This window comes from Lampetra planeri, chromosome 48 (genome assembly GCF_965212315.1).
Source record: "Lampetra planeri chromosome 48, kcLamPlan1.2.h2, whole genome shotgun sequence".
Taxonomy (NCBI): Eukaryota; Metazoa; Chordata; class Hyperoartia; order Petromyzontiformes; family Petromyzontidae; genus Lampetra; species Lampetra planeri.
In genome coordinates this window covers 5,324,390-5,349,146 of record NC_136154.1, presented here as the reverse complement: position 1 = coordinate 5,349,146, position 24,757 = coordinate 5,324,390, and the positions used below count along the sequence as shown (strand labels likewise).

The 24,757-nt window shown below is 46.9% G+C and overlaps 1 protein-coding gene across 1 annotated transcript in view; it reads left to right on the top strand.

Annotated features, from left to right (window-relative positions):
* Positions 1–24,757, top strand: part of LOC144733726 (receptor-type tyrosine-protein phosphatase beta-like) — a 97,449-nt gene that overhangs the window by 16,951 nt on the left and 55,741 nt on the right. Inside the window, exons 2-8 of the mRNA XM_078615750.1 lie at positions 6,813–7,088; positions 8,995–9,249; positions 13,241–13,507; positions 14,336–14,596; positions 15,160–15,432; positions 20,765–21,025; positions 22,972–23,238. Coding sequence (XP_078471876.1) covers positions 6,813–7,088; positions 8,995–9,249; positions 13,241–13,507; positions 14,336–14,596; positions 15,160–15,432; positions 20,765–21,025; positions 22,972–23,238 — 1,860 coding nt within the window. The remainder of the gene's footprint in view (positions 1–6,812; positions 7,089–8,994; positions 9,250–13,240; positions 13,508–14,335; positions 14,597–15,159; positions 15,433–20,764; positions 21,026–22,971; positions 23,239–24,757) is intronic.

The following is a 24,757-nucleotide window of genomic DNA, read 5'->3' as shown; positions in this document are numbered from 1 at the left end:
ACTACTACAGTCAGTAGAGAGTAATGTAGACTCAGTTGATTCTACTATAGAGTCAATACATACTACTGTAAGGTCGGTATATACTACTTCAGTAAATATATACTACTGTAGACTCAGTAGATACAACTGTATAATCAGTAGATACTACGACAGTCAGTAGATGCGACTATAGAGTCAGTAGCTACTGCTATAGAGTCAGCAGATACCACTATATAATTAGTAGTTACTACTATAATCAGTAGACACTACTCTAGAGTACTAATATAGTCATTAGATACTACTGTAGAGTCAGTAGGTACTACTATAGAGTCGGTAGATACTACAATAGAGTCGGTAGATGCTACTATAGAGTCGGTATATGCTACTAGAGAGTTGGTGAATACTAATATAGTGTCAGCAGAGACTACTATAGAGTTAGCAGTTACTACTATAGTCAGTGGATACTACTTTACATTCAGTATATACTACTATAGAGTCGGTATATACTACTGTAGAATCAGTAGATACTTCTACAGTCACTAGATACTATACAGTCAGTAGATCCTGCTATAGTCACTATATACTACTTTACTCAATAGATACTACTGTAAAGTCAGTAGATACAACTACAGTCAGCAGATACTACACTAGAGTCAGTAGATACTGATATAGTCAATATATACTACTATAGAGTCACTAGATACTACTGACTCTATTGTATATACAGGGGGGTAAAATATTTTTTTAGCGGGTGGGGGGGGGGGGGTGTCTACAATTTTTTGAAACCTTTTAGATCAACTATTACCCCCAACTTTATATTACTTTCTAATTCAGCACTTCTGCAAGCTTCTTATAATTTTGCTGATGGACAAATAGACAGACTAATGGAATGCCGTTTTTTCACAATAGTACGTATGTATTATGTTTTTAATAAAAGGCACGTTTTGAAAAAGATTTTTCCCCCGCACAAAGCCGGGTACTTCCTGCTAGTTTAAGATAAAATCGTACAATTTCAGGTTAGCTGCCCAAGCAACTTTGGGCTGGGTGCTAGATCGACTCAGCAAAATTCATCACAAGAAGCCTCGATTCACGAGCCACAACGACAATATTTGGCCATTGACACGCCCCTTCGACTAACACCACGCCCACTTTATTCCATCTTTGGGCAAATCTCGGATCGGTAATTTCGTCGGGTATTCGACTTTATCGCTCTATTACAGTGCCACGGTCGTTTGGGTGGTGTGACATTATCTTCCTCTCCTGTCGGTTCAATTCCCACCCTGCTGCATGCATATTTGAAGTTTGAATTTTCTACCCATGGTCATGTGGATTTTTTTCTCTGGGTCCTACGGTTTTTTCCTCCACTTTTATAAACATGCGTTTAGATTATTTAGATTATTGTGCTACTGTAAATGTCCATATGATAAGCCACTTCGTTGAGCTATCATTTCTGGATAGGTCGCTTTTGAAAAAGAAGCTAATATCCCAGTGGTCTTTACCTGGTAAAATAAGAAAAAGTTCATTTTTATTTGTAAAAAAAATTCTAAGTTATTTGATTACCTCTACTATGCTTTACACTCCTATTGTGTTTTTTTGTATTGTTTAGTGTTGTAACATTCTGACCCGCCCCTACTGGACATCTGTGAAAAAGATCTGTTAAGTTTATTGGATTCATCCAGAATAAATTAATATTCTGATCTGATTTTGATATACGTAAGCCTTCCATGACGAAATATTGAGTCATAATTAGTTTATTTTGGGTTTTAGATTGGTCGCCATGTAGATATAACGCCAGTTTTTTTTACTTTAACCCTTCACCACCCGACATCTGTGAAAAAGAGCTTTATATTTCATCGGATTCGTCCAGTACACATAAATATTCTTATTCTGATTTGCAACACAGATTCATATCGCTCTCAGCACCATTTATTTCACTTTTAACGACGACCGCCCCATTCAATTCTCTGTTAGGTATATATGGTGAACTTATTGCACACCGTACATAGCCAACCGTGCTAACCGAGAGGTGCTTCATCGACTGCACTACAATACCACCACACTGTTCATGGTAATAACCTTACCACTGAACTCTCACCACTTTTAGAACCACTTTAGCCCTCCGAGTACAAAAGCACATTCCTTGAGAAACAAAAATGTATTGTAGAATTGGAAAAAAAAATCTGACCTTAAAGTCCGCAGCCAGATCTGGAAGGATCACAATAAACCAAATTATTCAGCCTCAGACAGGTCCATATCTTGACTTAAAGCTTTCGTGACTGCAGGAATTCAAATTCTTTGGGTCTTTCAGTAAAGTCACGTAGATAAGTTCAAAGAAAAAAACTAAAAATAACAAAAAACTACGATGTTTCGATTGCAACACAAGCGTTCGTCATCAGGAAGAAACCTATCTACGTGACTTTGCCGAAATACCCAAAGAATAGGTCCGTACCTGATTTATTGTACTCTGCTCCCATCACAAATGGTGCTCTGTGGCAGGGCGGGTGTGAAAGTGCTTCCCCCTGCTGTGTAAAAGAGAGATCGCTTGAAGAGATATCGGAAGTAGCTCGGTGGTATCCGTTGCCGTTGGCTGCTCTGACACGAAGAGTTGCACTGGTCAGCAAAGTTCTAATTAGATGCTTAATTGATAATAGTTTTTTTACCCTTTTATCTGGCAACAAAACTGACACCTTTTTTACAAGGAGTCGTGTTTTCCTTGACCACAATACCTGCAGTCGGGTGTGGACCAATCAAGGACAGTGCATACATTATCAGAGTTATGTTATTTGTTTGCATTCCGACTGCAGGTATTGTGGTCAATGCAAACATGGCTCCTTATAAAAATAAAAGGTGTCAGTTTTGTTGCCAGATAAACGGGTAAAAAAACAATTATCACATTTTGTTACTGGCAAATGAGGTTCCAATGGTGTAGATGCTTAATTGTTGTAGCATGGTGCCGATGATAAACAATGGCAATAAATCTGATGGAAATTACAGTATTGTTCATAATCAATGTTTTTTGGGTGAGATCCCATAAGTATAAATGCGTCGTTAACCTCCCACCGCTTGACATAGCCAATTAGTAAAGTTTGACACTTACGCAAAACGTGCCTATTAGTTACTACTTAAGCACACTGGTGTGTTGGAGGATAAATCCATAACATTTACAATTAGAGTACTGTGAAATTTCGTTGGTGATTACAGCATCGATGTGATTTTTTGCCAAACTTTTTGCGGCAAACCTTACTAATTGGCTGTGTTGGGTGGTGGCGGGTTAACGACACATTTATGCTTACGTGATCTTACCCCAAAAAAACGTTATTATGAATAAGACAGTATTGGTGAGTAAATTCGTGATTAACAAGCTGACGTTACAATGATGCATGCAAAATTTTAATTGTGCGGTTGTTGTTGTTGCCCTAGGTTGCAAGAGTTGCAAATGGTTGTCAGATATCAGGTAAGCCCTGCAACCATTGATTGCCCTGTAAAACATAGCCTCGCCATTTCCTGTGCTCACGGTCAGCGAAACAAAATACATTTTGGGGAAAACGCGGAGGAGGATCCTAGAAATGGAGATATACAGAGACACGTTCAGACAAGATGCTAGCCAAACAGATAGGACACACACACAGATAAAAGTTGCGAGCCAAACAGATAACATACACACAGACGAGCCAAAGAGATAGAACACAAACACAGACAATATGCTAGCCAAACAGATAGGACACGCACAGAGCAGTAGCGTAACTATAAGCGAAAAACTGTTTGTTATTTACCAGGTAAGGCCCATTGAGCTATATCGCTCTTTTTCAGAAGTGACCTGGCTATCACAAATTATAGCTGAACGTGTAAATTTAAAGCAGCAGCAAAATACTCTAAATGCATTAATGTTGATCCTAAATGTGGAGGGAAAAACCGGAGGACCAGGTTCAAAAATACACACGCCCACGAGAAAAGATAATTCAAACTCCAAATATACAGGCGTCATGGTCGGGATGAAACCCACGACCTCACAATAGCAGGTGAGGAAGTTAATATATCCTAGCCACCATTGCGCCTAGCGTGGGGGGCAGGGGTCGCCTTGGCCCCCTGGTAGCCAAAGCTATGAGTTGGGGCCCTCTTGACAACCACAATGAGATTTGTTTTCGATAACAATGTCAATTGCGGTTTCTATATATTTCCATGAAAATGCTTTCACATTAGAACTCCGTTTCTGGGATATTTATTTCATTAGATACGCGACAATTATATTGTAAAGAGGCACTACGGAGCTGCAGTGAATGCATTTTGCAAAAACGGAGCGCCCCTACGGCGTTAAATATTTGAGACAACGTGAGTGTAATTACGATGTGGTTAGGACAAAAGGAGCTACGATATCGAATAGCCTCTATGTGCCACCGTGCGAAGAGACAATCACACTATTTGGGGCCCCACCTGATCGATTTCCGCACCCCCTGAGCTGATGTAGCTAATACGCCACTGACATGGAGACAATGAGAGAGGCAAGGAGATGGGCACTCAGACGCAGAAACAAAGATTCCCCGTATTAACTTAACAAACTGTTGGGGAAAGTGCTGTTAGCGAGTAGCAGCGCCTATGAAGGCCGGAATGGCACATGATGGGGTCGGTGATGAGGCTATCACCGTACCCAGCCGCCTTTGAGACAGGCCTAGAGAGACAGGCATAGGGTAAACGAGACAGACAGACGCAGAGGGACAACGACATAATGGGTGAGAGATGAACACAGAGAGGGCAGGCAAAGAATGAAAACAGCAGACATGGGAATAATCGGAGGCAAATAAGGGAGACAGAGGCACGCAGAGATAAACACAGAGATAAAGAGACACTGAGACCCTGAGAGATCCAGACGCAGCTAGACAAGAACATGAGCACAAGAGAGAAACAAGGAGACCTGAAGACAAGAACACAGCGCGAGCGATTCCTTAATGGTGCGAGATGCAGTTTAACATTTTCAATGAACTCCTTGTATTTATGATGGAGGAAGCATTGCCTTCGTGAAAAAATTGAGTTGTCCTAAGGTTGTCGTGGTGTGGAAAACCATGAGATATCGTTTCAGGTAAGGTCCAAGATTAGTGTCTAATCTGCTTTGTTAAACTGTTCTATCGCTATTGGTGTGCATAGCATTTAAAGTTAATGTCAAAACGAATATGTATTATTATTATTCGTGCTTTGCAAAATGTTCGCGGTTTTGTGATAATTGATTAACTTGATTATCAATTGTGTAACTGACAACATCTGCTTCATCGATTGTAAAGATCAAAGGTTAGACTCCTCATGGCTGACGTCGAACTGAAATTGAACAATAAATGGCATAAATTTAGACTTAAAACTTTTTTGACTGCAGGAATTCATATTCTTGGTTATTTTGGTAAAGTCACGTAGATAGAAAATAAAAATAAAAATTAAAAATTAAAAAATAAAATAAATTGAGAATAATAATAGCAAAAAACCCACGTCGTTTCGATCGCAACACAAAGTTTTTTTCCTCTCTGCCTGATGAAGACCGCTTGTGTTGCGATCGAAACGTCGTGGTTTTTTGCTTTTATTATTTTCAATTTATTTTTAATTTATTATTTTTATTTTCTATCTACGTGATTTTTCCGAAAGAACCAAGAAAATGTCAATGGCATCACACAAACGATGCACATTTAATTAAATATTTGTGGACAACTGATGCAATGCTGATCGTCGTATTGTTGAAATGTATTAACCTAACACGTTGGTTTCCGCAAGTCAATACGATTCATCATATATTTTTAGAGTGGGCTATGCAATTATGTGACCAAATTTGTGTCGTAAAAGCCGTCTACCACCCAACGCGGCCCATAAAAATGTTTTTGTCGCATGTTGTATAAGCATTTAAACGAGTGGGTGCTTTGCCGGTTCGCTGATGTAATCAGCATAATCAGGCAGTTTCAGGAATTGTGTAAACGGCCTAATGATGGTGGCTGTAACTATCAGCGAATCGGCGAACAATATCCAATAGTGAAATATTGCGACATTGGCTCTCCAACGCACCGTGGCAACTTCATTAAATTGGCCGTGTCGGTTGGAGGAGGGTTCATGGACGCAACATTTTACTCACGCAACGATATATCAATGACAAATCCCTGACGTCCACTGCTGGCTGAGGACACAGCGTTGGAGACGACAGATGGCCAGAACTTGTAAAAAATTGGTTCCAGTGCATTCGTTCGTTTCTCAGTCCGCTTGTCGTGGTGAGGGTCGTGGCGGTAGCGTCTTGAGTAGTAGCGGGCCAGACTTCCCTTTCCCTGGCGACATACTTCAGCACTACTATATACTGCATTACTATACACTACTATACACTGCACTACGATACACTCCTATACACTACTATACACTACTATGCACATACTCTAGCTCTTCCTGGGGAATTCCCAGGCGTTCTCAGGCCAGCAAATCGACGTAGTCCCACCAGCGTTTCTTGGGCCGGCCCCGGGGTTATAGTGCGGTTTTTTTCATCTTACAACGATTAGACACGGATGTGGGGAGTGGTGGCACAGTGGTTAGTGCACTGCGCTATGAACCCTGTGACCCGATTTATATTTCTGGCCATGAATATCATCCGTTTGACAGTGATAGCTGAACTGTTTCTGCCAAACCTTCCCCCTCCAAGCTCTATCTCCGACCCTTTCACCAATCCAGAATCATCAGAATATGTATTTATACTGGAGGAATCCATTGAGCTATGAAATTATTTTTCAGATGTCTGTGACACAGGGGTGGTGGCCTTTAAGCAGCAGAGGACTGACAAAAGACTGTTATTTGCCATTGTTATTGCTTTGTTTATTAAGATACTTGTGCATTCATTATAACTGAAGGAGTGCAGGTGATTGCGAGGAGTGAAACAACGATCACAGTCACGTGGACGGAGGACGGCGTGGACGCCACCAGCTACGTCTTAGAATTAACCGACCGAATCATACTCACATTCTCGTCCTTCACTGTCTATGGGAGTGCCTCCAACTTCACATTCACGGGGCTGGTGCCTAACAGATACTACAACATCAGCATAACTGTCAACTGCACTGGCGGAAGCAACGTCTCTTCCACCGTGTACGACAGCACATGTGAGTGACCTGCTGCGAGATGGCACTGCAATATTGAGTTTTGATTTCCTTATCACAATCTGTAAAAAAAAGTTTTTCGGGCTGGATGGCTGGCTTCCTTCCTGGCTGGCTAGCTGGCAGGGTGGGGGTGGGGGACATACAGATGGTTACGTAAAAAGGATGTGCCGGTTGATATTTATAAATTTAAAAAATTCCCCTCAATTGCATTTGGTAATCGAGTGGCCCTTTGAAGTCCTCCCATCGTCATCGAGTAACACCACCAGGCAGGTGAAAGTGGGTAGAACCGCTCCCCAACCAGCCCCTCCCGACCCACCCAGCTCCACCCTCCCCACCCGGCCCCTCCCCACCCTCCCCTCCCCTCCCCACCCAGCCTCTCCCTGCCCACCAAGCCCCTCCCTGCACGACGGACGGACACAATAATCCCATGTAGGCTGGTGGAACCAGGTGGTTCCTACCAGTATAAGTGTCGGATTCTGACTTCTCATAAGGAGCGTGCAACCTAGATCCCTCGCATGTAGTTTACAGTAGGGTTCGCGCTCCTATGAGAATCTAATGCTGCCGCTGATCTGTCGGGAGGCGGAGCTCAGACGATAATGTGAGTGATGGGGAGCGGCTGTAAATATAGATGAAGCTTCGCTCGCTCGCCCACTACTCACCTCCTGCTGTGCGGCCCGGTTCCTAACAGGCCGCGGACCACTACCGGTCCGCGACCCGAGGTTGGGGACCCCTGCGGTACACTACCGCCACAAACGCATACACAGCTGTCTGAACACCATACGGCCGGGGCCCTGCTGTTAGACGTGTCTGTGCAAACGTGTACGCACATTTGCATTACTCCCATATCATTCGTACCATCATATAATACTATGATATATTATAAAAGGTTTGGTGGCTAGCTGCCTGGCTAGCTGGAGGAAAGGGAGGGGTCATGTCCAAAAGCGGCACGTGGGGTACTAGTTTTCTTTAAGAAAATATTACAAACCAGTAGTTTGTAATATGGGGAACAAATTGTGATGACATCTCCGACCCTAGGAACAAATTTATAGGTTTTCTGACCATGTTGTGAGGTGTTGGGGGATGGGAAATCCCTCAAACAAGAAAACATAATCGGGGAAAGTGGATATGACCCTACTGGGACTACCGTGCCTCAAATATTGGAAGTAGTAGTCACAACCTGTGAACGGCTGGCTGAGGTGCCATCTGTTGAGGACGTACAGAAGGCGATCCACCTTTCCTCAGCTAACTGCTGAGGAAAGGTGGCGTTTGTGTGCAGACTGCCCTATATGACATCATTACAACACTCTGGACATCTGGACGGGTTCCACAGGATTGGATCGCCGTCCTGATAGCCCCCCGCTTTAATATGGAGGACTACACAGACTGTAACAACTACAGAGACATTAAATTGAACTTCCTTGTCCCCTAAGATAAACTGGCTTTAATATGGATGTACTGTACAAAAATATGTATCTGACATCAATTCTCATGACACATGACATCATGCAGCCTAGCAACGTTCCAGAAACATTCACGTGATAAATAAAGCAAAGGGCAATGTAACACTTTATTTTTTTGCTTTTGTTCCAAGTGTTGACCAATCGAAGTTGAGGACTCTCAGTGATTTGATTTACTCTGTTGCACCCTAAATGCATTTGCTATTCCCCACTGGTCGTTTTGCAGAACCACCCTGAAATGTGACGTACAGAACCACGATACATGGCCAATAAATATCTTTACGAAATCGATTGTAAGAACGTGTTAACGAAAACAAAAAAGACATGAATGCACTTCAAAGCGAAACGAAATGTAAACTGGGAAATCGAAATGTACCGAATAATGCTATATGTTGAAAAACAGTGAACATGTTGCTGATGTTATTAATCCACTTTCTAATGCTGTTTCTCAGTGCCACCCAAAGCCAATGTGACCATCACTGACAAGACAATGACAAGCATGAGCTTCTCGTGGGAGGTTTCTTCCTCCAGTTTGTACTACTATGCTCGCTTGGAAGACGATAACAACATAACCCAGTCCTCGTCTGTGCAGTCTCCGGGTAGCATCACATTCACCAATCTGATTCCTGACACAAACTACTATGCATATGTGGAGACGAGAAATCTTTATTGCTTCCAACGATCTGATTTGGTCATGGATAGAACCTGTAAGTATTTTCAAATCTGCAATTCAATGTCATCCCAATGTCATGAGCAAGGGCTTGAGGACGTGTAACAATCATTTCTGTTTACATGAACGTATTGGCTGTACACTGGCGGTGCACGGTATGTAACATAAGCACGTTTTTGGCAATTATTATTTAATTTCCCGCGATTCGCAAACCGCCGGTCGTGGTGGTGTGTCAAAATCACTTCTCGCGATGCCAAAGCGGTGGGAAGACAGAACATTAAGTGAGCAGGGCTGAACAGGAAGCTTCGAAGTCGGTTGCCATATAGCAGCGCCCAGCCTGATGACAATCGACTGCTCCGTGCTCCAAAAAGGCAAGACTGGACTCTTCGTGCCCTTAGAGACTTGGTCGGATGGTTCCTCGATTAATTTTCGGAATAATTTATTTGGCGGATGGTGTCATCAAAAGATTACGACTCGTGGTATCACCACTGCACGTTCGGAATGGGGGACGCGGCTGCTGAATCTGAGTGCAACTTCTGATGGAGAGTCCTGCAGCTCACTCAAGGGGAAACAGCAACATCGTCGGAACTATGAAAAATAAGAATAGGTTTTACGCTTTATAAGAATGAAACAGGAGGAGTTAAGATGTTCAAACACCAGATAGATTATAGCTTTTGCAAGGAATGAAGTCTGCATTACGCACACGTACTTGTGGCGAACATGCAAACAAACACGCTCTGACAATAATGACATCGTCAGGACTGTTTTATAAGGACCGGTGTATTACGCTGCAAATGGTGTGCCGCCAATACGTCCAAATATATATATATATAAACAAATATTTACTTATATATGAACACGACGTGGTACAGAACGTGCCTTCCTCTTCCTCCTCAGTCATTGTCTTGGCATCATTTGCATGCGAAGCATCATTTCACTCCATTGTCTTTTTCACTCGCCATCTCTTTGTCTATATTCTTTGGGTCTTTCGGTAAGTTAAAAGAAAATAGCAAAAAATAACAAAAAAACTACGACGTTTCGATCGCAACACAAGCGGTCGTCATCTGTTATTTTCTTTGAACCTATCTTCGTGACTTTACCGAAAGAGCAAAACAATATTAATTCCTGCAGTCACGAAAGCTTTAAGTCAAGATATATCTCTCTCTCACACACTCTATATTTAAATAAGCAACTGTCACACAAAGCGTATTCATATTAACACAACACATTTAAAATGAAATGTAAAAATCGCGTACTGTCAAATTAATACAAGCATAATTTACGGGGCTGGACTGGCACCCCCCCTCGCCCACCTTCACCACCGTTTTTCCTTGTGGGAAAATTACTCCTAGCTCAAAGCAAATGTCGGGAACGCAACCCCCCGCGTGAAGCGGGGGACTTGCTGTACGTTGGGAAAAACAAGGGTGCAACAACGTTGGAAGTTCTTCTACATCCTGAGCATTCATTCATGCACCGCATTTCCCAGGTCTGTACGACCTCAAAGACCCAAGGATCCTCTCTGTAGTATTGTCAGACTGTTGGAGAAAGTGCTGTCAAGAGAATAGCAGCACCTATGTAGCCCGGCACTGTGGCACACGAAGCAGGCGGGTGGCCAGCACCATACCTCCTTTGCCTCCCTCGTGGCGATGTTTTTACATCCATTTGAGTCGACCTACGGGAGGCCCGGGACCGGTTCAGATATTCGTCATAGTGTTGGTGGCCGTAAGCGGGAATCCAACTTGAGTCTCCGGACTCGAAGCGCAACGTAGCGCTTACCATTACAACTACTATCGCTGCTCTGTAGGACCGCTCCTACCTCTGCACCTGCACAACATCGACGGCAAAACGGCATCGTCTTACTCCACCAGCTTCTGAGACCTTGATCCATGCACGCAATTATTATTGATGTTCGCCAGGACGACTGCAATTCACTCGTTTGCGGTCTCCACATTGTATCTTATTTGACGGTTGCTGATGGATTTAGAATGCCCCTGCAAAGCTTCCTCACCCGTACATAAAAAAAAACGTCATATCACACCAGCACTCCGACTTTCACTCTACTGGCTTCCTGTCAGATCTCAGATCCACTTTTAAGATTGCAATGATTGCTTTTTTTAAACACGGTTTCATGCTCTTGTACCTCCATTCCTCTCTTCTCACATCTCACTATAACTTTTTGGGACGTTTTCACCACCCCAGCAATGAAGGCCTTCATCTTACAAAGCCCACAGTCATCAACCTTCATTTCCACGGTGGAGGTCGCTTCTGCTCTCGAATGTCTGGAATTGTCTCTCTCCCTTGAAACTCCTAACGCGTTGAGAGCTGCTTTCCTTGTTCAAGTCAAGACTTAAAGCCCTCTTTGTTTTCACAAGCACGGAGCTAAAACAATGTTTTTCCAAGTGAAGCATTTGCAGATGCGGTTGCATCTAGATGCTATATAAATTGCAATTGTATTGTAGTGTACAACAGCATAACTAAAAACAGAAAGAGCAGTCGCAAGCTCCGTCTGTTGTTTTTACACATCGTATTTGTTCTGCAATCACTTGCTCACCGAGTTTTTACCTCAAATGCCCTTCGTTATGCTGCCTCAACACATACTGTATGCGAGGTCCGACACATTTCGTTATTATTATGACGATCATTATGTTTAATGGATATTGTATGGGTTGATTATTTAAATGTCCTTTGCAACGGGTTTGCAGTGCAGCAAACGATTGTTGTACTGTACAGTAAGTTCTTGCTTAACATGTGTTGTCACACAACGCGGATGTGCGCCGTTATTATAACGCAGAACGCACGCCGTTATTATAACCTGGAATATGTGCCGTTATTATAACACGGAACATGCATCGTTATTAGAACATGGAATGTATGCCGTTATTATAATGTGGAAGGTGCACCGGTATTATGACGCGGATCGTGCGCCATTGTAATGCGGAATGTGAACCATTATAATGTGGAATGTGCACCGTTATTATAATGCGGATCTTGCGCCATTATTATAACGTGGAATGTGCACAGTTATTATAATGCGGATCTTGCGCCATTATTATAACGTGGAATGTGCACAGTTATTATAAAGCAAAACATACGCCGTTATAAAGCGGAATGTTCATTATTATAACGCGGAACATGCGCAATTACTATAACGAAGAACATGCGTCATTATAAAGCGGAACGCACACCATTGTTATAACGCAAAATGCACACCATTTTTATAACATGGAAAGCGCGCCGCTATAATGCGGAACGTGCGCCGTTGAAACGCGGAATGTGCACTGTTGTAAAGCGGAACGTGCGCCGTTATTATAACGCGGAACGTGCACCATTATTAGAACGCGCACCATTATTATAACATAGAACGTGCACCATTATTATAATGCGGAACGTGCGTCATAACGCAGAACACGTGCCATTATTATAACGTGGAATTTGCATCGTTATTATAATGCAGAACGCACACCATTGTAAAGCGGAACATACGCCATTGTAAAGCAGAACGTGCACAATTATAACGCGGAACGCATACCGTTATAACGCAGAACGTGCGCCATTGTAACGTGAATCGCGCACCATTGTAAAGCAGAACACACGCTGTTATAACGTGGAATGTACACTCTGAAAACACGGAATGCGCGCCGTTGTAAACCAGTTCCCGAGCGGTCGACGATGAACTACTTTCTGAGCTGCGCCATAAGTCATACAGTGCAGTGATATAGTACGCAGAACGATATGGTTGCGTGGCGTCATGCCATCACTTGTTCCCCCATGGGATGGCCTGCAAGTTGATTATTTTACAGTGTAAATGTGATTATTTAAACGATAATTCTTCACTTGACGTGGCTTTAGTTTAACGCAGCACTCTTCAGGGATGCATCCAGTGCATTAAGCAAGGGATCACTGTACTTCTATGCACCCCCACCCTCCAGTATTCACTGACTCGCACTGACCAGCGTTGTGAGGTATGGTCAAAGGGAAAATGTTGGTGTAACAATTTGTCATCAAAACCTGCAATTTTTTTTTCACAGTGCCAGCCAATGTCAATGTCAGCACCATTGCCAAGAATGCGACCACCATAACAGTGTCATGGAACATGTCCTCTGTTGACCTGTTCTACTATATCGCCTCCTTAAAAGAGCGTCAAGACGGACCAAATATCCAATCTCAGACCAGGACAACATTACCACAGAGCGTTACATTTACTGGTCTGGTGCCTGGAAGGAATTATTTTATTTTCGTGACAATCTACATCCCGGCAACAAATACTATATCAGTCACTTTCACGGAGAGAACATGTAAGTATGTCTCAAGTCATCGCCATCATGATGCCTGCCCCGTAATCATCCATAAATAGATATACACGGGATTATATAGACTGGGAGGGAAGGTGATGCAGAGGGAATAGTCTTCTATAATGCCGCAGATTGTTTTCATGACGCGAATTGCATATAACGGGATGAATGTATTAGGGAACACTTGTTTTTAATAACGTGGATGCGAATTGAATATAACGCGATAGAGTTAACGGATATACATCACGTGTGAGTAGAAATAATGGGTCGTACGGCTGCCTCGGCGTAGCATTGCACAAGGCATTGGGATGATGCTAGATATTTATAGATGCTCACCATGCAACAAAGTCTTTGTTAGGGCTGCGCATGCATCTCAAATGTTATAGTTGACTGATTTTTACCCCCCATATTATATATTATTTATTAACGCGATTTTTTCTTAACGCGCTATTCTTCAAGAACGAAAATACCACCGCGTTTGAGGAGAACAGGCTGTACTATTATTAATATGGGTGCAGAAGTGGCTAACAGGAGTTTTTTTGTTCGTGGACAATAATATAAAAACAGTGACAGGGGGCCACATTTTGACATGGGTGCTGCCATGGTGTAATACTTTAGTCCACGAGACTTAACAATCCAGAGGTCACCAGTTCAATTCCATCTTAAATGGCAGCAGTTAAACAATGGGCAGGTGTCTTTAACCCCCCCTCTCCCACCACTCCTGTCCTCAGTCTATCCAGTGGTGTGAGAAAAAAATGTAGGATGAAAACGTCACATCTTCCGTTGCTGCTGAAGTTATTAATGTAAACCACGCCTGTCACCGTTTCACAGTGCCCCCCAAACCTACTTTGTCCATCACTGCCAATACCATGACGAATATGACGGTGTCGTGGGCAACCCTTGCCTCTGACGTGGACTACTTCCTGGTCTACTTGAGAGAGACTGCAAACGGAACCTTAGTCAAAACCAATAATGTAACTTCCAGACCAACAACGTTCAATGAACTGGTTCCTGGGAGGAATTACTCTGTCTCCATAGAGGCTCACAGCGCGGATCTGTCCCAGCTATCAGATGTAGTCATGAGTAGAACCTGTAAGTAACTACAACTAAACCATCACACAAACTCTAGTCATCGACACAGCGGTGGCTTTTGGCTGATTGTTAAATGAGGTCCACCACATTGCACAGCACATTCCGATGCGCTTCTGCAGCCGTCTGGAATGCTCGTCATTCGGATATTAGGAAGCCACTGGAGCTATGCACTTTAAAATCAGCCAGATTGATGAACTGATTTCTTTAGAATGGCTTTTGGTATTTTGATTGTTGTCCTTCCTCCACACCTCCGATTAGCCCAGTTGGCTGCGTACGATGCGAAAGAAGTTCAAAATACATACTTGAGTCCAGTGCAATTTTTCAATTAAATGTAAATTCATTCTCTGTAGCCCCAAGAAACGTCAGTTCTCCTCCCTGCAGCAGCAACATCATCTCCATTTCTCCGGCTCCTCCCTTATTTAACTGATATTTTATCCATATCACAAATTGGAAATACGGTATTGTATCTGACGTGTTGCACGTTACTTTAGTAACTTTAGTTAACGATATACACGCACGCACTTGAACCGAGTCTTGTCAAACGTTGTTATTTGCTGTTGCAGTGCCTCCAAAAGTCGATGTCACCATCAGCTTTAGCAGCCCTAGTCCTACAGCCATGACGGTCTCATGGGTGGCTCCTATTTCAGACGTTGACTACTATGTGGTCTACTTAAGTGAAACGTACAACGCAACAGCAATGAAGAGCGTCATTTTGTCCTCCACCATTACAACAAAAGAATTTACCGATCTGATTCCTGATAGAAGTTATGATGCTTCTGTAACGGCGTACAGTGGCATCTACTACCAACCATCCACCATCATTACCAGAATGACCTGTGAGTTCTTGCCGGATTGTACATTCATTGTAATTACATTATAGACCTGCCATGTTAAGCAATTTCGAACAGGTATGAAGTTTTATTTCAGCATGAATTGTATCCAATAATGTACTTTTAAACTACCTAATTACGAACAAAGTAGGACATTTTAACACTTAAACTTTGACGACCAATATCCATAACATAAGTTTTGAGTGATATTGTGTAAATAGAATGTCGTTCAACCCGCCACCACCCGACAGATAATTATTAAGGTTTATCACTTAAACAAACATGTAAATTCGTTACTAGTGTAGAGGACAAGTTGCGGGCGTATCGTCACGCCCGCCTCCGTGGGCGATGACGTCAAGGGAAGTAACGTCATGCGCGCCTTTGGGCGGGATGATGTCATGTCCCACAAGTGTACTTAAAGCCGAGCCCGTGACGTAAGCGGGGTCGTAGCTGGAGTCTAGGGTCAGAGTAGGTTGGAACGGGGGGCCAGGGGCAAGGAGATAGGAAGAGAAAATAGCACAGCGCCAGGGCTGGAGGTGGCTCTGCTCCTCGGTCGGCCGTGTTGGCTGAAACCACGGCCGGCGCAGAAGAGGCAGCACGGGGCAGCCGGCTGTGACGGGAACCAGTGGGACCTAGCCCGGGACCCTTAACCCCTGGGAAGTTGTTCACCCTTTTGTGATCTTGGAGTTAACTCTAATAAACCTACGGCGGAAGCCCTTAATCTTAACCATCGTCTCTGAGTCGTCTGGAAACAACAACTGGTGTCAGAGTGCCTGCGCTGTCAAGGTCATGTCAAAATCGGCCGCGCGGCGCAATAACCTATCAATGGTACGATCGGATAACGAAGACGGCGTGGAGGTGGCTCCAGCAGCGACTGCGGAGTCTGGGGCCCCGGTGACGGCCCCCGGGGAGGAGACTCGGACAGAGCGGGAGGAGACGGCGGTCGGGGGTGCCAGTGTGCCGCCGCCGGAGGGAGAGGGCGCCGTCGGGGGGCAGCTGTAGCTGCTCCTCCAGGCGATGATGCAGCTCTCTGCCACTATTTCCGAGGTGGGAGCGTCATTCCACTACCCACTACTTTCGAATCTGGCGCCATTTTTCCGACGGGTGCGCCATGGGAGATGGTCGCCATTTCCGCTGCGACGACACAAGCGGGGGTCATTGTTGCTGCGACGTCCAAAGTCGGCACCGTACCAGCCGCGACACAGCTCTCCACCACGGGCACAGACACGGTCCCTCTTCACACCGCGCCTGTGAGGGGGGCCGCCGGTGACGCTGTAGTTCCACTCCACACTGCGCCCGCCGGGGGGGCCCCAGGTTAGGCCGCGTATATGGACCGGACCACGCCGCCGGGGTGGGCCGCTGCTGATGCCGCGGCTCCATCTGTCGCCGTGGATGCGGGAGTGGCTGCGAGTGCCGCCGCGGCTCCGCACCTCGCCATGCCAGCGAGCTTGACCACGGGTGCCATCACGTCCCCGCACCTCACCGTGCCTGCGGGCCGTGTCGCAGACGCCGCTATGGCTCCGTTCACCACCGCTGCGGCTCCGTACACAGCCGCGCCGCCGGCGGTGGCCGCTGCTGCTGCCAAGGGTGCCGTCACGGCCCTGAACCCCGCCGTGCTTGCGGGCTTTGCCGCAGGTGCTGCCGCGGCTCCGTGCCTCGCCGCACATGGGGGGTGGGCCATGGATGCCTCCGCGGCTTCGTACATCGCAGCCGCGGTTCTGCACCTCGCCACGCCGCCGTAGGTAGCCACAGCTGCTGTCGCGGGTGCTGCCACGGCTCCGCACCTCACCGTGCCGGCGAGCCTTGCCACTGGTTTCGTCGTGGCCCTGTACCTCGCCGTGCTTGCGGGCTTTGCCATGGATGCCGCTGTGGCTCCGCAACTCGCCGCGCACATGGAGTGGGCCTCGGCCACCGTCATGGCTCACTACACCGCCGCCGTGGCTCCGCACCTCGCCGCATCGCCGGGATGGGCTGCTGATGCCGCATCGGCTCTGCCCATTGCTACGGGCATTGGACTGGCCGCCGGCGATGCCGCGGCCTCACACCTCGCCGTGCCTGCGGGGTGGGCCGCGGGCGCCACCACGGCTTCGTATCTGCAAGGTGGTTCACGGGGGATGCTGCGCTTCCTCACCTCGCCGCATCTACGGCGTGGCCCATGGGGGCCACAACACCGCCGCCTTTCGCCGCATCGCCGGAGGTTGCCACTGCCCCAGCCGCGTCTCCGCACCTCGCCGTGCCGGCGGGAGTGGTCGCGGGGTCCGCCATAGCTGCGCACGCTGACACATGCTGACACATCTGTAAGGTGGGTCGTGGGCACTGCTGCGCCTCTTCACCTCGCCACATTTACGGTGTGGCCCATGGGGGCCGCAATGCCACCGCACCTCGGCGCGTCTCCAGTGTGGCCTACGGGGGCCACAATGCAGCCACCTCTGTTCGCGTCTCCGGTGTGTCCCATGGGTGCCGCAATGCAGCCGCCCCTCGCCGCGTCTCCGGCGTGGCCCGTCGGAACCACAACGCCGCCGCGCCATGCCACGCCTGCGGGGTGGCCCGCAAGGGGCCGTGGGGTTTCCACACCTTGCCGTTCCACGCGGCCATGGGCTGCACCGGATGCCCCACATTGCGCCATTCGTTGGGGGTGACTGGTTAGCCTTCCAGGACCGGTTCGACGCGGCGTACATGTTGGTTGGCTGGCCAATGGAGGAGGCATTGCGGGCCCTTCCGACCTGCTGGACGAGAGGGATCTGGAGGCCTTCAAGTCAATCCCACCGACCGATAAGGCTACGCTTCCAGCGCCATACATACAGATGGGCAACGTCTTCGAGCCGCCATCCAGTGCGCAGCTGAAGTTCTCGCTACGGCGGCGGAAGGAGGGGGAACTGCCATTGGCCTTCTGCTGTTCGCTCCTGGCCCTGGCGCAGGCCACATACCCTGACCTGGAGGGCAGGGAACTGGACTCGTTAGCCCTGGAAAGGCTCCTTGACCTGGCACGTGAGCTGGGGATCGCCTTGTCGATCAACAACGATCACCAGATCACGTCCTTGGCAGTGGCTGAGAACATTCAGGTGCACCTCTCCCTCTGCCATCAGCTCCGGATGGCGGCGTGCGCAGGGGTCCCAGCACCAAAGGGGGGAGCCGTCTCTCAGGGAGAGGACACCCTCGCAGCCCTGGCAATGCCTGATCGTCGCGGGTGGTGGGCGGGTGGTCGCCGTCCGGAGCAGCTGGGGCGGCCGGGTCCTTCCCATCAGCAGGACGCTGCCACTGTGGCCTGCTTCCACTGTGGTCAGCAGGGCCACATTGAGCGGAGCTGCTAGAATGCCCTGGGAGCCTTCAACCAGCCGTCTCCGGCCCCTCCCGGTCCCTCATCAGCATCGGGCCTCGGGCCCCAGGCGAGTCGCGACGCATCACCCGTGCTTGTGCCGTGGCGAATGGTGGCAGTTAGGGCATTTTGGGTCACATCATAGCATCGGTTCGGGTTGACGAGATTGAGTTGGCCGGGCCTATTTTGGTCTCCAAGACCTTGGCAGTCCCATGCCTCTTGGGGACCAACTTCTTGTCTAGAATGCCCATTCAAATTCTTGTTGATGAGGGCTGTGTGGAAATGCCATCGGGGAGGCAGTTGAATTTCCTGCAATCGCCTGCCATCCTGTCTCCCTTGGTCGCCAGCGTGCAGACCCTGAATAAAGCAGCAATGATCGTGTCGCCGGCCTCACAAATCCTGCTACCCCTTAGGTTGCTCAAACTGCTCAAAGTGGGCTCCACGGAGACGGGTATTCTCCTGTCCCCGTCGAGTTACTTTTCAAGGATGGAGGGATTAGTGGGCGCCTTGACAGCCGTGTCGGGGGGGCCAGGACCTTTTTTTGCAAGTCCTCAATTCAGGGCCAGCGCCGGTCAAAGTCCCGGTCAGCGCCGTCCTGGCGTATGCGCCCCCGGCTTTTCCACCCAAGAGCGATGCCCTGGATGGAGAGGTCGTGGCGGGCGTGATGCGCGTGGCTCTGACGCATCATGGATCGCCACGTTGTGCAACGAGAATGCCTCGTTGTTCCCCGAGGAACGTTAGTGACTCCGCGAACTCATCGAGAGGTTCACCGATGTGTTTAGCCAAAGTAAATTTGATCTGGGACACACTACTCTTTTGGAACACCACATAGATATGGGCAACTCGGCCCCTATTCGACTTAATTCCACCGCTTTAGCCCGGCAGAAAAATAGCATTTCCGCTCGGCATGTCGACAAGAAACACGCGCCTGGGGGTGGGATGATGTCATGTCCCGCAAGGGTACTTAAAGCGGAGCCTGTGACGTAAGCAGGGTCGTACCTGAAGTCCAGGGTCCGAGTAGGATGGAACGGGGGACCAGGGGCAAGGGGATAGGAAGAGAAAATAGCACTGAGCCAGGGCTGGAGGTGGCTGTGGTCCTTGGTCGGCCGTGTTGGCTGAACCCACGGTTCGGTGCAGATGAGGCAGCAGGGGGCAGCCGGCTGTGATGGGAACCAGTGGGACCTAGCCCGGGACCCCTAACCCCTGGAAAGTTGTTCACCCCTTTGTGTTCTTGGAGTTAACTCTAATAAACCTACAGCGCAAGCCCTTAACCTTAACCTTCGTCTCCGAGTCGTCTGGGACCTCTCAACACTAGTACAGCCAGTCCCCTGGTTACAGAAGGGTTAGGTTCCTGAGAACGATCCATAACCCAAATTTTCTGTATGGTGGCGAGTTTAACGACACATTCATATTTACACCATCTAATCCAAAAACCTGTAATATGCATCATAGGATATATTTACTACATGTTTGTTCATTCATTAATTTGTCAATCCGCTTGTCCTGTTGAGGGTCGCGGCAGCAGGGAGAAGGATGTCTGGACTGCCCTACTCAACAAGCTGTTTCATGTTTTATTTAAATATATTTAAAAGAATAGCTCAGTCGTGGAATAATATATATGTTAATCTTCTGTTATATAGTGATTGAAACGAACTTGAAGAATTTAACCCATTAGGCCCTGATGGAAAAGATATGAATTGTTCATGAAATACATTTGGAACAAAATAGATAAATTGTAGAAGATTTTTTTTAAACAAAGTAATTTCTTACAAATTGTTTGCATTCAAACTGAGAAATGTTGCAATTGATCAAATTTAATCCGTAGAAATAGCAAAAGTTAGTTTATAATACAATTCCATAACAAAACGATTAGAATATCAAAATATGTTCACCTGTCTTCACCACTTACACAATGAGTTTGTTATGTCTTCAATGGACCTTTTTCATTATTAGCTTTAATCATTGTAAACCACCTGAAACATTACATCCTTAAAATGTCGTGCTTGCATGTTGTCATTTCAGTGCCAAGTTACATCGTTTTAACCATCACTAGCAAGACTACCACGACCATGACATTGTCAATGACGACTTCTCTCCCATACTCGTTCTCCTACTTGGCCAACTTGACAGAGACTGTGAGTGGAAACTTGGTTACAATATCCCCGATTTACCCAACCATGGCAACATTTACTGGACTGGTTCCTGGAAGGAAGTACTCCGTGTATGTGGAGGGTTCCAATGGGTCCTTCTCATCTTGGTCATATATGGTCATCGTCAGAACTTGTAAGTACCAATGCGGTCATCTTCTCAGACAATATTAATAGACAGTAATCTGCGTGCTATTATATCACTATATGTAAATGCATTGTGTATCTTACACATTGTATTACTTAATTTGGTATTTAAAGCCTTACACCGTGCAATGCTGCCATTGTTTCGGCATTTTAAATAGATGCATGCACGAGTCACACGTTGGTCACATTCACGTGACCAACGTAGCCAACCGATTTAACACCATTGGCTACGTATGGTGCAAAAGAAGTTCAGCACATATACATACCGCAGTGATGAGGTCGTGTCTCCTCACCTGACCTCCGATAATAGCGACAAAAGCTCAGAGGCTCTGCTGGGATTAAACAGACCTCTTTAACAATGTCCTCATTAGAAAGCCCAGCACCTCGTTTGAAACAGGCTTGTGGGGCCTGAAACTAAACGGTGTTTCAAAATGTTAGTCCGTATTACTGTAAACTTTTGACATTATGGCTGGGTAGGCCACTCTGGAAAACTGGAAGGGATCATGGGCCTTCTTTATGCAAACTCTGGCGTGGAAAACTCTTAGCCCTTGCGCGATCAGAACATTTAGTCACAAGCACGGGTAAGGAGTGAGAGTTCAGAGTTGGACGGTCCTCACCCCCGTGGAGCTTTTTGTGGGGTATGCATGCAGAGAGGTCAGGGGGACGAGGCGGTGGTTGGGGTATGACCATCATTCCCCCCTCTCAGACAGCTGAGGAGGACAAGTCCACTTTTAATGTTAATTATTCCCCTACTTTCGTCCCAGATCTCTTATTCTCCCCTCACTATCTAATAATAACCGACACTCCCTCTCGTAGTGCACATGTATGGAGGTCAATGAGCCCAATCTCTTCCCCATCTATGGACCCAGGAGTTTTGAGGGCCTCAATCCACATAATTTTTGTACCTCCCCCAACCCTTGATGGGGTGTGTGGCATATACTGGACTCTTATTTTGTTGCAACAAAAAACTCGTACTTCTCTTATCAATACATATGTAGTGTAATAGCGCCGGTTTGTGGACAGCAGCAACTGTAGTGGACAGACAGTACAGACGCCGGTGAGCGGGAGCACAGCGTGTTGGCAGGGCAGAAGAACCGGAACAAGGGTCATGGAGGACCGCATCTGAAGGCCCCTGAAACCTGCTGGTTGGTTCGAGAAGGGAGGCGTCGTCAGTGCAGCACCAGAACGCGCTGATAGGATAAAAGTAGCCAAGAGCGGGAGCTCGAGGCTGCCGATTCTGGGTGTGAACTCGTCTCGTCGTTGCTTTTGTCTAATGTTGTACTGCCAGATAGTTGGTGGCTGTCTCAGTCAGCACCGTCAGTGTTCAACGGCTAGTGTTGTGTACAGGCTAGGCTAAGAGACTGTAGAGAGTGTACAGGCGAGACCATGAATGTTACTAAAAAAGAAGGTTCCTCCTTCAACCCTTGTCTTCGAATCACTCCACATAGTTGGATCAAAAAAGAAAGAGGGCATATACAAAATATATGGTGATCGTTGTATATAATGTGTTACATGCCACTTTATTGGCTTAAGTTAATGATGTAAGTAGTCTACTTGGTTCTTTCGGTAAAGTCACGTAGAATGGAAATAATAAATTAAAAACATAATAAAATAATTCTCACGACGTTTCGGCCACAACGCAAGCAGCCGTCCTCAGGTGAAGAACAGGTTTGTCGAGAAGACAGTCTGAATGACACACCCCAGGCTTGGAGCGTCTATTTAAGCTGGGTTGGAGGGGGGAGAGCGCCTTGACAAAATAATTTGCATAGCAAGAGGAATTTATCATATTCATGGGAAATGCAGATATGCGATTAGTACTACTTGTGAAATGCGTAGGTGGTGGGCGGGGGGTTTAAAGTCATATTATGCCCGTGCATTATGCGGGATTAGTCTTTGCAATTCATCTGTCCTAACCATGTTTATTTGACATTGCAGTTCCTCCACAAGTCAATGTTACCGTCATCGTCAACAGTCCTACAGCCATGACAGTCTCATGGGTGGCTCCGACTTCAGACGTGGACTATTACGTGGTCTACTTAAATGAAACCTACAATGCAGCAGCAGTGAAGAGCTTCATTTTGCCTTCCACCGTTACAACACAAGCATTTACTGATCTGGTCCCTGTTAGAAGTTATAACGCTTCTGTAACAGTATACAGTGGCATCAACTCCCAACCATCAGACATTGTCACGAATATAACCTGTAAGTATATGTATTGTTCATATTCAGATAATCATTTGGGTGAGCATCATAGACGAAACACATTTTAACGAGCAGCAGCCTTTACCATAAATAGAATCTAGGAATTTTATTAGAAGACATTTGTAAACAATCACAATGTCGTTTAAAAATAATTTGTTTTGAGCCACTTAAAAAATAAATGAATTCTAAATCCAAAGAGAAATACGTTATAATTAATTGCATTGATCCACACAGTTACGTATACTTTATAGAAATATATTAAACTAGCAGAAGTACCCGGCGTTGCCCGGGGGAAAATATATTTCTTAATAACCTTACATATATACACAGATACTAAGGTATTGTCAAAGCCCAGTGGGCTTTGACAATACTCACCACTCACGCTCACCACTCACCCTTACCACTCACCCTATCCCTCACCACTCACGCTTACCACTCACCCTCACCACCACCACTCACCCTCACCACTCACGCTCACCACTCACCCTCTCCCTCTCCACTCACCCTCACCACTCACCCTCACTAATCACCCTCACCACTAACCCTCACCACTCACCAACACCACTCACCCTCACCACTCAACCTCACCCTCACTTCTCACCACTCATCCTCACCAATCACTACTGACCAATCACCACTCACCCTCACCACTCTCCACTAACTCTCACTACTCACCCTCACTACTCACCCTCACCACTCATCCTAACTACTAACCACTTTCTCACCACTCACCCTCACCACTCACCCTCACCACTCACAACTCACGCTCACCACTCACCCTCACTACTCACCACTCACGCTCACCCTCACCACTCACTAATCACCACTCACAACCGCCACTCACCCTCACTCTCACCACTCACCCTCATAACAACCACTCACCCTCACCACTCACCCCTCTCCGTCACCACTCACCCTCACCACTCACCCTCAACCTCACCAATCACCACTCACCTTCACTGCTCACCCTCACCACTCACCCTCACCACTCACGCTCACCAATCACGCTCACCCTCACCACTCACCCCTCACTAATCACCACTCACAACCGAGGGAGAGTGGTGAGGGTGAATGGTGAGAGTGAGTAGTGAGGGTGAGTTGGGAGGGTGAGTGGTGAGCGAGAGTGGTGAGGGTGAGTGGTGAGCGAGAGTGGTGAGTGGTGAGGGTGAGTTGTGAGGAAGAGTGGTGAGGAAGTGTGGTGAGGAAGAGTGGTGTGGGTGAGTGGTGAGGGTGAGTGGTGAGCGGTGAGGGTGAGCAGTGAGGGTGAGTGGTGAGAGAGAGGGGTGAGTGGTGAGGGTGAGTGGTGAGGCAGAGTGGTGAGTAGTGAGGATGATTGGTGAGGGTGAGTAGTGAGGGTGAGTGGTGAGGGAGAGGGGTGAGTGTGAGTGGTGTGGAAGAGTGGTGAGTAGTGAGGATGATTGGTGAGGGTGAGTGGTGAGGGTGAGTGGTGGGGGTGAGTGGTGAGGGTCAGTGGTGAGCGTGAGTGGTGAGGGAGAGGGGTGAGTGGTGAGGGAAAGGG